The sequence below is a fragment of the Erpetoichthys calabaricus genome, chromosome 16 (assembly GCF_900747795.2).
Source record: "Erpetoichthys calabaricus chromosome 16, fErpCal1.3, whole genome shotgun sequence".
NCBI classification, from domain to species: domain Eukaryota; kingdom Metazoa; phylum Chordata; class Cladistia; order Polypteriformes; family Polypteridae; genus Erpetoichthys; species Erpetoichthys calabaricus.
Window position 1 is genome coordinate 26,375,902 of NC_041409.2, and position 14,371 is coordinate 26,390,272.

The following is a 14,371-nucleotide window of genomic DNA, read 5'->3' on the forward strand; positions in this document are numbered from 1 at the left end:
ATTTAACCATTAGTCAAATATAACACAAGTAAAGACAAAATGCAGTTTGTAAATGGTGGTTTTTATTATTTAGGGAGAAAAAAAAATCCAAACCTACATGGCCCTGTGTGAAAAAGTAATTGCCCCCTGAACCTAATAACTGGTTGGGCCACCCTTAGCAGCAATAACTGCAATCAAGCGTTTGCGATAACTTGCAATGAGTCTTTTACAGTGCTCTGGAGCAATTTTGGCCCACTCATCTTTGCAAAATTGTTATAATTCAGCTTTATTTGAGGGTTTTCTAGCATGAACCGCCTTTTTAAGGTCATGCCATAGCATCTCAATTGGATTCAGGTCAGGACTTTGACTAGGCCACTCCAAAGTCTTCATTTTGTTTTTCTTCAGCCATTCAGAGGTGGATTTGCTGGTGTGTTTTGGGTCATTGTCCTGTTGCAGCACCCAAGATCGCTTCAGCTTGAGTCGACGAACAGATGGCCGGACATTCTCCTTCAGGATTTTTTGGTAGACAGTAGAATTCATGGTTCCATCTATCACAGCAAGCCTTCCAGGTCCTGAAGCAGCAAAACAACCCCAGACCATCACACTACCACCACCATATTTTACTGTTGGTATGATGTTCTTTTTCTGAAATGCTGTGTTCCTTTTACGCCAGATGTAACGGGACATTTGCCTTCCAAAAAGTTCAACTTTTGTCTCATCAATCCACAAGGTATTTTCCCAAAAGTCTTGGCAATCATTGAGATGTTTCTTAGCAAAATTGAGACGAGCCCTAATGTTCTTTTTGCTTAACAGTGGTTGGCGTCTTGGAAATCTGCCATGCAGGCCGTTTTTGCCCAGTCTCTTTCTTATGGTGGAGTCGTGAACACTGACCTTAACTGAGGCAAGTGAGGCCTGCAGTTCTTTAGACGTTGTCCTGGGGTCTTTTGTGAACTCTCGGATGAGTCGTCTCTGCGCTCTTGGGGTAATTTTGGTCGGCCGGCCACTCCTGGGAAGGTTCACCACTGTTCCATGTTTTTGCCATTTGTGGATAATGGCTCTCACTGTGGTTCGCTGGAGTCCCAAAGCTTTAGAAATGGCTTTATAACCGTTACCAGACTGATAGATCTCAATTACTTCTGTTCTCATTTGTTCCTGAATTTCTTTGGATCTTGGCATGATGTCTAGCTTTTGAGGTGCTTTTGGTCTACTTCTCTGTGTCAGGCAGCTCCTATTTAAGTGATTTCTTGATTGAAACAGGTGTGGCAGTAATCAGGCCTGGGGGTGGCTACGGAAATTGAACTCAGGTGTGATACACCACAGTTAGGTTATTTTTTAACAAGGGGGCAATTACTTTTTCACACAGGGCCATGTAGGTTTGGATTTTTTTTCTCCCTAAATAATAAAATCCATCATTTAAAAACTGCATTTTGTGTTTACTTGTGTTATATCTGACTAATGGTTAAATGTGTTTGATGATCAGAAACATTTTGTGTGACAAACATGCAAAAGAATAAGAAATCAGGAAGGTGGCAAATAGTTTTTCACACCACTGTATATATATATATATATATATATATAAAATATATTATGTATATATAATATATTAAATATAATATATTATATACTAGCAAAATACCCGCGCTTCGCGGCGGAGAAGTAGTGTGTTAAAGAGGTTATGTAAACATATATATACATACACACATATATATATATATATATATATATATATACACACATATATATATATATATATATATATATATACACACATATACACATATATATACACATACACATATATATACACACATATACATATATATACACACATATACATATATATACACACATATACATATATATATATATATATATATATATATATATATACATACATATACATATATATAAATATATCTACACACTTATCAACATATATATACACATACATATACAAACATACATACACACACAGACACATATATACATATCTACACACACACACACACATATCTACACACACACATATATACATATATATATATATATATATATATATATATATATATATATATATATATATATATATATATATATATACATACATATACACATACATATATATACACATATCTACACACATACATACATATATATATTATATATATATATATATATATATATATATATATATATATATATATATATATACACATATATATATATATACACATACATACATACATTCACATATATATCCCCGCTGTTTTATAAACGAACACCATATAAGGCCGTCCTTTCTCCTTGCTTAGCGGTTCTGTATTGTTTTATTGTTCGTTTATTACGACTGTTATAGTTATTGTATAGCTATTCGAGACTCACTTTTCTGTTCAGGTACCCATTTCCTTTATGTAATCCGCGGATTCTCCGCTATTTTTTGTTCGTTAATTACGATTATAGTTATTTATTGATTCCCTTCTTTAGCTGACTGCCTGCTCATATAAGGCGCTCTGCTGTTTTTTTGTGAAGCAGCCTTTACACAGTTTCTCTGCTGTTTTATAAACGAACGCCATATAAGCCCATCCTTTTTCCTTGCTTCGCCAAGGAAGCAGCCTTTTTATTTAATCCACGGGTTCTTTGCGGTTTTATTGTTCGTTTATTACGATTGTTATAGTTCTCTTTGTATACCACGTTGTCAGTTCAGCACTCCGGTTGTAAAATGAACACGCTCCCGCTGCCGTTTGCAATACCATATTCGCGATATACAAGTTTAATGAGAAGACACGAGGTATAAACGAGACTTTGGATCACTTTGTAACAGAGTTAAAATTGCTGTAGCGAGAAACTTTTAAGAGCCGGGTCTTAGCTAACATTAAATAAAGCCGTGGACATTGCAACATCACACAAGAGAGCAGCTCACGTGAACTGACTAAACGCAGCACGAGTGATCACTTCGATGAATCAAACCTGTTCAAAAAACACATTACACAATTGATAATGTAGGAAAAGAATATGAAGCGACTGACGCATACAGACATATTCGTGAGTGCAGGTACTTCGGAAACAAAGCACCGTGTAAACCTAAAGTTTAAATTAAGTTCATAGACCTACAAAAGGTTGCCATTGATTTGAGGCAAGATTGCCTTTCTCCTGTACAACTATACATTGGATTCTCAAAAGTAAGCTTGCACGGCTTGGTCATTTTACAACCGGAGTGCTGAACTGACAACGTGGTATACAAAGAGAACTATAACAATCGTAATAAACGAACAATAAAACAGCAGAGAACCCGTGGATTAAATAAAAAGGCTGCTTCCTTGACGAAGCAAGGAAAAAGGATGGGCTTATATGGCATTCGTTTATAAAACAGCGGAGAAACTGTGTAAAGGCTGCTTCACAAAAAAACAGCAGAGCGCCTTATATGAGCAGGCAGTTAGCTAAAGAAGGGAATCAATAAATAACTATAATCGTAATTAACTAACAAAAAATAGCGGAGAATCCATGGATTACATAAAGGAAATGGGTACCTGAACAGAAAAGTGAGTCTCGAATAGCTACACAATTTAAAAACAATCGTAATAAACGAACAATAAAACAATACAGAACTGCTAAGCAAGGAGAAAGGACGGCCTTATATGGCGTTCGTTTATAAAACAGCGGGGATATATATGTGAATGTATGTACGTATATATGTATGTATGTCTGTATGTGTATATATATATATATATATATATATGTATACACACACCCCCCACCAGAGTGTACATGTGTATGAAATTTGACTTTTACCTTGGGAGATCTTGATATCTTATTAACACTGAGCACAGAGAAATCAAGTTTATCATCATCTTTGGCCTTAAAAGATTTCAGTCCTTCAAGGAGAATGTTTCGCAGCTTCTGATATGACGGTTTATCATTGTATTCCAAAGATCTCACTTCTTGCATGTACTTGATCAACTCATCTAAAAAAAAAATTAAAAAGCATACATATAATACACGACAATGCAAGATGAATCACTACTAGTTGCATGTCATCAAGCTGAAAGAAAAGACTCAACATTTAATGGCATTAAGGAGAACCTCTTCGTTACTTTTCAAGTCTGGACATAATATGGTACATCCAAAACTCTCATTTATTCACTCGGAACACAAAATTGCCAAGCAGGTATTCAATAACAAACTTAATCCAATGTCACATTATACAACTTCTAGTTGCATGGTATGTCAGATTTACTAACTTTGGTTGATGGCCCTGTTGCCTGACCAAATCAATTTATAAGACTGAAAATCTCTGGGCTAATTACACAACTGCATGCCAACTTTCCAGCACAGTCATTCCCTCCCCTTTCCCTGAAAACCAATAGCATGCTGCCTGTTAAGTGTAAAGGCAAACTACTATGCAATTTCTGCTTAATTTATTTCTTTGTTTCCCATTCTTTCATGGTTCATAAAACATGAGACAGCAGACAGATGACCTTATCTACTTTTTTTGAGGTCCAAAACACCTGTGTTCCTTATTCCTTGTCACTGCATTATATGCACTGTATTTGCGGATGATCACTTATTGGTTGTCAGCTCCAATGTCCCGCCCGCCCCATGTACACAAAACCCTATTATGATATCATAACACTAAAACTAATATTTTTACATAGTTTCATCCACCAGGCCTCCCAGTGTCTTGCAATTCTCTTTACATGTAGTTAATACATTTTTAATCTCTAGTGTTTACTTCAGCATTTCGTGAGAAGTCAAGCAAAAATGACACATTTTATGGGCTAACTAAAAAGATTACAATATGCAAGCTTTCAAGGCAACTCAGGCCCCTACTTCAGGTAAGATGTAATCACTTTCATATATATATTTACACATTCTCTGTCTTGTGTGTTTTATTTTCCTTTTCCTTCAGGTGTATGCAGTGCATACTTGGCAAATAAATCTGATTCAGACGGAATACAGTGCATCCGGAAAGTATTCACAGCGCATCACTTTTTCCACATTTTGTTATGTTACAGCCTTATTCCAAAATGGATTAAATTCATTTTTTTTCCTCAGAATTCTACAGACAACACCCCATAATGACAACGTGAAAAAAGTTTACTTGAGATTTTTGCAAATTTATTAAAACTAAAAAAATTAAGAAAGCACATGTACAGTATGTAAGTATTCATAGCCTTTGCCATGAAGCTCAAAATTGAGCTCAGGTGCATCCCGTTTCCCCTGATCATCCTTGAGATGTTTCTGCAGCTTCATTGGAGTCCACCTGTGGTAAATTCAGTTGATTGGACATGATTTGGAAAGGCACACACCTGTCTATATAAGGTCCCACAGTTGACAGTTCATGTCAGAGTACAAATCAAGCATGAAGTCAAAGGAATTGTCTGTAGAACTCCGAGACAAGACTGTCTCGAGGCACAAATCTGGGGAAGGAAATTTCTGCTGCTTTGAAGGTCCCAATGAGCACAGTGGCCTCCATCATCCGTAAGTGGAAGAAGTTCGAAACCACCAGGACTCTTCCTAGAGCTGGCCGGCCATCTAAACTGAGTGATCTGAGAGAAGAAGGGCCTTAGTCAGGGAGGTGACCAAGAACCCGATGGTCACTCTGTCAGAGCTCCAGATGTCCTCTGTGGAGAGAGGAGAACCTTCCAGAAGGACAGCCATCTCTGCAGCAATCCACCAATCAGGCCTGTATTGTAGAGTGGCCAGACGGAAGCCACTCCTTAGTAAAAGGCACATGGCAGCCCGCCTGGAGTTTGCCAAAAGGCACCTTAAGGACCATGAGAAAGAAAATTCTCTGGTCTGATGAGACAAAGATTGAACTCTTTGGTGTGAGTGCCAGGCATCACATTTGGAGGAAACCAGGCACCGCTCATCACCAGGCCAATACCATCCCTACAGTGAAGCATGGTGGTGGCAGCATCATGCTGTGGGGATGTTTTTCAGCGACAGGAACTGGGAGACTAGTCAGGATAAAGGGAAAGATGACTGCAGCAATGTACAGAGACATCCTAGATGAAAACCTGCTACAGAGCGCTCTTGACCTCAGACTGGGGCGACGGTTCATCTTTCAGCAGGACAACGACCCTAAGCACACAGCCAAGATATCAAAGGAGTGGCTTCAGGACAACTCTGTGAATGTCCTTGAGTGGCCCAGCCAGAGCCCAGACTTGAATCCGATTGAACATCTCTGGAGAGATCTTAAAATGGCTGTGCACCGACGCTTTCCATCCAACCTAATGGAGCTTGAGAGGTGCTGCAAAGAGGAATGGGCGAAACTGGCCAAGGATAGGTGTGCCAAGGTTGTGGCATCATATTCAAAAAGACTTGAGGCTGTAATTGCTGCCAAAGGTGCATCGACAAAGTATTGAGCAAAGGCTGTGAATACTTATCCATCCATCCATCCTCTTCCGCTTATCCGAGGTCGGGTCGCGGGGCAGCAGCTTGAGCAGAGATGCCCAGACTTCCCTCTCCCCGGTCACTTCTTCTAGCTCTTCCAGGAGAATCCCAAGGCGTTCCCAGGCCAGCCGAGAGACATAGTCCCTCCAGCGTGTCCTGGGTCTTCCCCGGGGCCTCATCCCAGTTAGACGTGCCCGGAACACCTCACCAGGGAGGCGTCCAGGAGGCATCCAGATCAGATGCCCAAGCCACCTCATCTGACTCCTCTCGATGTGGAGGAGCAGCGGCTCTACTCTGAGCCCCTCCCGGATGACTGAGCTTCTCACCCTATCATTAAGGGAAAGCCCAGACACCCTGCGGAGGAAACTCATTTCAGCCGCTTGTATTCGCGATCTCGTTCTTTCGGTCACTACCCATAGCTCATGACCATAGGTGAGGGCAGGAACATAGATCGACTGGTAAATTGAGAGCTTTGCCTTGCAGTTCAGCTCCTTTTTCACCACGACAGACCGATGCAGAGCCTGCATTACTGCGGATGCTGCACCGATCCGCCTGTCGATCTCACGCTCCATTCTTCCCTCACTCGTGAACAAGACCCCGAGATACTTGAACTCCTCCACTTGGGGCAGGATCTCGCTACCAACCCTGAGAGGGCACTCCACCCTTTTCCGGCTGAGGACCATGGTCTCAGATTTGGAGGTGCTGATTCCCACCCCAGCCGCTTCACACTCGGCTGCAAACCGATCTAGAGAGAGCTGAAGATCACGGCCTGATGAAGCAAACAGGACAACGTCATCTGCAAACAGCAGTGACCCAATCCTGAGTCCACCAAACCGGACCCCCTCAACGCCCTGGCTGCGCCTAGAAATTCTGTCCATAAAAGTTATGAACAGAATCGGTGACAAAGGGCAGCCCTGGCGGAGTCCAACTCTCACTGGAAACGGGTTTGACTTAATGCCGGCAATGCGGATCAAGCTCTGGCATCGATCGTACAGGGACCGAACAGCCCTTATCAGGGGGTCCGATACCCCATACTCTCGCAGTACCCCCCACAGGATTCCCCGAGGGACACGGTCAAATGCCTTTTCCAAGTCCACAAAACACATGTAGACTGGTTGGGCGAACTCCCATGCACCCTCTAGGACCCTGCTAAGGGTGTAGAGCTGGTCCACTGTTCCGCGACCAGGACGAAAACCACACTGTTCCTCCTGAATCCGAGGCTCGACTATCCGATGGACCCTCCTCTCCAGGACCCCCGAATAGACTTTTCCAGGGAGGCTGAGGAGTGTGATCCCTCTGTAGTTGGAACACACCCTCTGGTCCCCTTTCTTAAAGAGGGGGACCACCACCCCGGTCTGCCAATCCAGAGGCACTGTCCCTGATGTCCATGCGATGTTGCAGAGGCGTGTCAACCAAGACAGTCCTACAACATCCAGAGCCTTGAGGAACTCCGGGCGTATCTCATCCACCCCTGGGGCCCTGCCACCAAGGAGTTTTTTGACCACCTCGGTGACCTCAGTCCCAGAGATGGGGGAGCCCACCTCTGAGTCCCCAGGCTCTGCTTCCACATTGGAAGGCATGTTAGTGGGATTGAGGAGGTCTTCGAAGTACTCCCCCCACCGACCCACAACGTCCCGAGTCGAGGTCAGCAGCGCACCATCACCACCATATACAGTGTTGACACTGCACTGCTTCCCCCTCCTGAGACGCCGGACGGTGGACCAGAATCTCCTTGAAGCCAACAGAAAGTCGTTCTCCATGGCCTCCCCAAACTCCTCCCACGCCCGAGTTTTTGCCTCAGCAACCACCAAAGCAACATTCCGCTTGGCCTGCCAGTACCTATCAGCTGCCTCCAGAGTCCCACAGGACAAAAGGGTCCTGTAGGACTCCTTCTTCAGTTTGACGGCATCCCTCACCGCCCGGTGTCCACCAACGGGTTCGGGGATTGCCGCCACGACAGGCACCGACCACCTTACGGCCACAGCTCCGGTCAGCTGCCTCAACAATAGAGGCACGGAACATGGCCCATTCCTACTCAATGTCCCCCACCTCCCTCGGGATGTGGTCGAAGTTCTGCCAGAGGTGGGAGTTGAAGCTACTTCTGACAGGGGGCTCTGCCGGATGTTCCCAGCAGACCCTCACAACACGTTTGGGCCTACCAGGCCTGACCGGCATCTTCCCCCACCATTGAAGCCAACTCACCACCAGGTGGTGATCAGTTGACAGCTCCGCCCCTCTCTTCACCCGAGTGTCCAAGACATGTAGCCGCAAGTCCGATGACACGACCACAAAGTCGATCATCGGACTGCGGCCTAGGGTGTCCTGGTGCCAAGTGCACATATGAACACCCCTATGCTTGAACATGGTGTTCGTTATGGGCAATCCGTGACGAGCACAGAAGTCCAATAACAAAACACCGTTCGGGTTCAGATCGGGGGGGGGGCCATTCCTCCCAATCATGCTCTTCCAGGTCTCACTGTTATTGCCCACGTGAGCATTGAAGTCTCCCAGCAGAACGAGGGAGTCCCCAGAAGGTATGCCCTCTAGCATCCCCTCCAGGGACTCCAAAAAGGGTGGGTACTCCGAACTGCTGTTCGGTGCACACGCACAAACAACAGTTAGGACCCAGTAGACGAGAGGGTAGCCTCCCTCCGCCTTCGGGTAGGGGGACGGGTCCTAACTGTTGTTTGTGAATACTTATGTACATGTGATTTCTCAGTTTTTTATTTTTAATAAATTTGCAAAAACCTCATGTAAACTTTTTTTCACATTGTCATTATGGGGTGTTATGTGTAGAATTCTGAGGAAATAAAATGAATTTAATCCATTTTGGAATAAGGCTGTAACATAACAAAATGTGGAAAAAGTGATGCGCTGTGAATAACTTATTATAATTTTTATTTTTATTATAATGTTCCATGATAGGCACCATCATGACCAGGGGCCTCATGTATAACGCAGTGTGTAGAACTCACACTATAACATGGCATAAGCACAAAAGCGGGAATGTGTGTACGCACAGAAAAATCCAGATGCATAAATCTGTGCGCTCGGCAACTTCCACATTCTGCTGCATAAATCCCGATCAGTGTGAAAAGTAACGCACGTGCATGCGCCTGCTGACCCACCCCAACTCCTTCCAGAATTACACCTCTTTGAATATGCAAATCAATATAAATAGCCCTTAAGCTCAGTGTTCTGTGAAAAGACAATCGGAAAAGCACGGTGGAAAACAGAAGAATTTCAGCGAATACCAAGTGGAGGCAAGGAAAAACTTACTATTCGTTGGTTTAAACAGTGATATAATCAACAAAAGGAAGTTGATCGAGTGACATAGAGTGTCGGAGAAACTCGAAAGCTCAAGTTCACAAAGTCGCAAAGTGCCCGAAATAAAAAAGTTGTCATACATCAAAGTCACCGTGAAAAGGCAAGTCATAGCCATCCGTTTGAGTGACATACAAAAGCTTATTAGGGTACAGAGAAAAAAATAGGCACACAGTGGGGAAAAAAGCTTGAAATGTCAACTTTAATCTCAGAATTTCCACTTTAATCACATAGTTTACTTTGTCATTAAAGTAGAACATCATAAACTTCATCTTAAAATCGTTTAATTTAGTAGTTTCTCAAATCCCATCGTAACTAAAGTAGCACGTTAAATGCTTTGTTTTGTATTTGATCTTCTATGTGCTCTGTGTGTGTGAATCACTACGTGCTTCCGGGCTTTCTCTTCTTCCGACAGGACACAGAATCCATTACATTCGTAATATTACAGCTCTCTGAATAATTAAAATACTGAGATCTTTATGTTGTATCTTTTTCATGATGATAGGAATGAAAGCATGTTATTACACATGGGAACACGGTGGCGCAGTGATTGTTCATGTCTTTCGCAAGATGCTTGCTCCTCCATGTGCAACCTTCGATGAAATAATTTATTGCAGTATTACTGTCTTTCAAACGTATGAACCTCCAATTCCTGTCCTTACTTTTCTTTCTCCAAATACCCAATCGCCACACAATCAGCTCTGTAATAGACGTTAAGTCATCTGTAAGCTTAGAACGACAATTCTTCAAAACGTTTAAGGAACTTTGAAATATCTTCGTAGTACGTGTTTAATTATTCTATCCATTATCTATCCTTCCAGTGTCGCGCCAGCCCAGCAAGAATACAGCATGAGGTAGGAACAATCCGTAAACTAGCTAGCGCTGCAACACAGTGTCCTCACATGTTTAATTATTAACAATATAGATTATTTAAATGAAGTTAAAGTTTTATCTGTATAACATAATCAACATATTTTGCTGCATTTTATCTTAAAAATGATATCGTCATCATATGTAAATACGCGCTTTATAAAGTGGCGCAGGTTGTGCAATATTATAACTGTAGTGCAAGTTTACAGTGAGGTAATTGTACTTATAAGTACAAACAGTTCTACAAGGAGCACTTGATGGACTGATTGAGTATGTTTAAAGTTCTTGGGATGAAACTATTTCTGAACCGCGAGGTCCATACAGGAAAGGCTCTGAAGCGTTTTGCCGTGGCTGAGGCAGCGTGTGCTTGATGCTATATACCGATAATTCTCTTTCCGATCAGCGGCTGCTGTGATTCCAAACTCGGATACAGTGATATATATATTCCGAGTGGTGCAGTGAGAGTAATATGGAAAAAGATGATCCGCTGTGGCAACCCTTAACGGGAGCAGCTGAAAGAAGAAAGAGAAGGTGCAGTGAGAGTAACAACACTAAAGCAGTTATGGTATTTGGAATACTATGGCTATTCCCTGGACCATTATATTGTTACAGGTTAATTACAATCAGATGCATTACACTAATAAACAATATGCAGTTAGTTTCAGTGTATTTATAAAGCTGCGTCAGGAATGTGGATCTAAGAAAGAAAGGGTAACCACACAGGAACAGTAGCACTGCTTTGACGCTGGGTGCCGCCAGTCTGCAAAACTGAGCGGAGAACTTGTGTACGCCAGGGTATGAGGTACTGTGAAAATGTGCGTGGCTTTACGCCAAGTTTAGGTTTTATACATCGCAATTTCAGTGTGGCAACGTTCGTACGCAACATTTCTGTGCGTACGCACCTTTTACACGTGAGCCCCCAGGTGTTCCATGACTTGTGTGTTTGAGAATATATGATCAATACTCTATTCAGCTTACTTTAAGATAAAACTACCACCTTATTTTCCATTCACTGAATGCAAGAATGACTTCATCTGACAAGCAGTTTAGTACAATGCATATAAAGACTGAAAACATACCTTATTATAATCAAACATATTACCTAGAACATACATTTGGAGTATACTCAGTAATAAAATATCTTCACAAATAACAGGCTTTTGAACTGGGTCACTCATAATATATACTTTATAAGGAAAGAGAAAACAAATTCTCAGGCAATGAATGAGTGAGCCTTGGATAAAACAAACCTCTTACTTATACTGTGCAAAACATTAGTTAATTCATTTAAAACATTTACATCACATATCTCTTTGGAATTAAACTAACCAAGTATTACAACATAAGCATGAGATATACTGTATTTTTCTCTTAAATCTTAACAGACTATTACTTCCATTCATTTATCAAGATCCATCAGGGGTACCAAGATTCTCGTCCTCCAATGTTCCTTTTAGGATTAATACCAAATGAAATACAATTGTACTATATTCACTTTATTGTTTTTCCTAAACTTAATAAAGGTGAAAAATACGTCATAATTTGCCCTGATTGTAACTTTAGCATTAAAAAAAAAAAACTACAGCATTTCAATAAGTGTGTGCAAACATTTAATTTTAATTTTATATCTCCATCTATTTCCAAAAGTTACACACAAAAAGTATCAGCACTTACTTGGTTTATCTCCTTCTGAGAAACACTCTTCCATGAAAACTGATAGATTTTCTCTGCTCCTGTTTAAAAAATTAATATTTAAAAAAAAAAAAGAACATCTTTTTCAGAAATATTGTAATTTAAAAAACATTTAAAAATAACCATGTCAGAAATAAAAGCAAAGTATTGTTAGTAAGTTTATAATTATTTTAAAGCATTGTTAAGGTTAAATGTTTACAGTATTAAACAATGATTTACATTTTGCTTTTTTCTAGCATACTAATTGATTATTCCTATGCTTGTCATATTTTGAAGTACCTAATATCAAATATTTCTTTCAGTTTACACTGAAAACATGAACATAAGTTAGAAGTATAAATGGGATGGGGCCAGGGTGCAGAAGAAACAATGAAAAGTAACTCAACAACAGAGCAATAGGGAAGGTTAACATAGATGTCGTGATTTAAAAAAAAAAAAAAAACAACAGTAATTTATGCATTCATCAACCTTCTACCTTCAAAACTTGATTATCCAATGTTAAGGCTGCTGGGAAACTGCATCAGATGGAAGCATCCCTGGATGACATGGTAGTCTATTACTGAATACTTTCCCACAGAGTCTTATTATCTAAATATAATGTAAAGCTGGTAATAAATATTTGCATGAACTTCCATAGACGTATTCCTTTATATGGGCAATGTAGCTTAAAAATGTGTGAAATCAATCATGAATATGCTCATGTCTGCTATTGCACTTTAGTGCTGCTGAGAATTTTTTAGCATGCCTCCAAGTGTGCAGTAATTATTATTAGATTATAAATGGACACTACAAAGTCTACTATTTTGATGTGTAGTTCTTACCTCCGACTAAAATATTTAGTGCATTCGTATTGAAATAAAACAAACCTTAAACTTTAAGAGATTACTTTTCTAAATCTGAAACTAAATTATAATGGTACAGTTTCCACATCATTAACTCTTACAGTTAATGCACAATGCTTCATTTCTCAATTAACATTATACTGTAAGTGAGTGTAGAGAAAAGCCAAGCAAAATGACACCTTTTATTGGCTAACTAAAAAGATTACAATATGCAAGCTTTCGAGGCAACTCAGGCCCCTTCTTCAGGCAAGATGTGATTACATGTTGCCTGAAGAAGGGGCCTGAGTTGCCTCGAAAGCTTGCATATTGTAATCTTTTTAGTTAGCCAATAAAAGGTGTCATTTTGCTTGGCTTTTCTCTACATTCATAATGGCTAACACGGTACAACACCCTAGTACTACTGTAAGTGAGTATAACAGATGCTAAATACTTAAGGTACAGCACATTTAATTCCTTACAATGCAAAATTTGATTTAAAACCACTTGTCTTAAATTTAAACTTGAGTTATTTTTAACATAAATATACTTCTTTAGCACCTTACATTCCGCTAGTAGCCATTTTAGGATGTGCCATTTATGTAATCCTATGCAACCGTTTTTGCAAATATTGGTCATGTTCTGATTTCTTACTTTCTTAAGAATATTTTGCAGAACAAATATTAAGGTATTTTTTTTACCTATTTACTAATAACAAATTATACACATTTTTAAACTCATTTATTCATACAGTCTGAGTATATGTAGAGTCCTCTACAGGCTTCTTAACATATTGAACTTAAGTGGTCAAGATTTCTGTGGTAAGAAGGTGCAGGGATTAGAACTTATTTCACAGTTCTAGTAACGTGTTCATATCCTAATACCATGACTAGCTGTACAGAGCTAGCAAATTTTCTGTTTTCACAAGAACTATCTTTGGGTGCTCCGGTTTCTTCCAAAATTCCACTCCATGTGTGTGTTAGGATGTTTGGTTATTTATGATTGTATATGAGCATCATCTTGCAGTCACCCTTTAATAAACTGATGACCAATCAATCCATGCTTGTTTGTTAATTTGTATTAAAAGTTCAGAAGAATTCAGAAGAAGTTCAGAAGAATTCAGAAGAATTACTCACATTTAATTGCTGTTTTCTAGCAAAGCAGTCTTTGTAATGATCAAATTGCAACTTTCTTAGGCAAACAAAATGCAACTGATGTTATAACATGCTCAATCACACACTATTCATTCACAGTAGGCCAAAACAGTAACCAAAAAGTATAACTAATTGAAAGTG

General features: G+C 40.3%; 1 protein-coding gene across 1 annotated transcript in view; it reads right to left on the reverse strand.

Moving 5' to 3' along the window:
* Positions 1 to 14,371, reverse strand: part of vrk1 (VRK serine/threonine kinase 1) — a 42,890-nt gene that overhangs the window by 11,311 nt on the left and 17,208 nt on the right. The window contains exons 10-11 of the mRNA XM_028821263.2: positions 12,241 to 12,299; positions 3,769 to 3,941 (exon numbers count right to left, since the gene is read on the reverse strand). Of these exons, the coding sequence (XP_028677096.2) occupies positions 3,769 to 3,941; positions 12,241 to 12,299 (232 nt within the window). The remainder of the gene's footprint in view (positions 1 to 3,768; positions 3,942 to 12,240; positions 12,300 to 14,371) is intronic.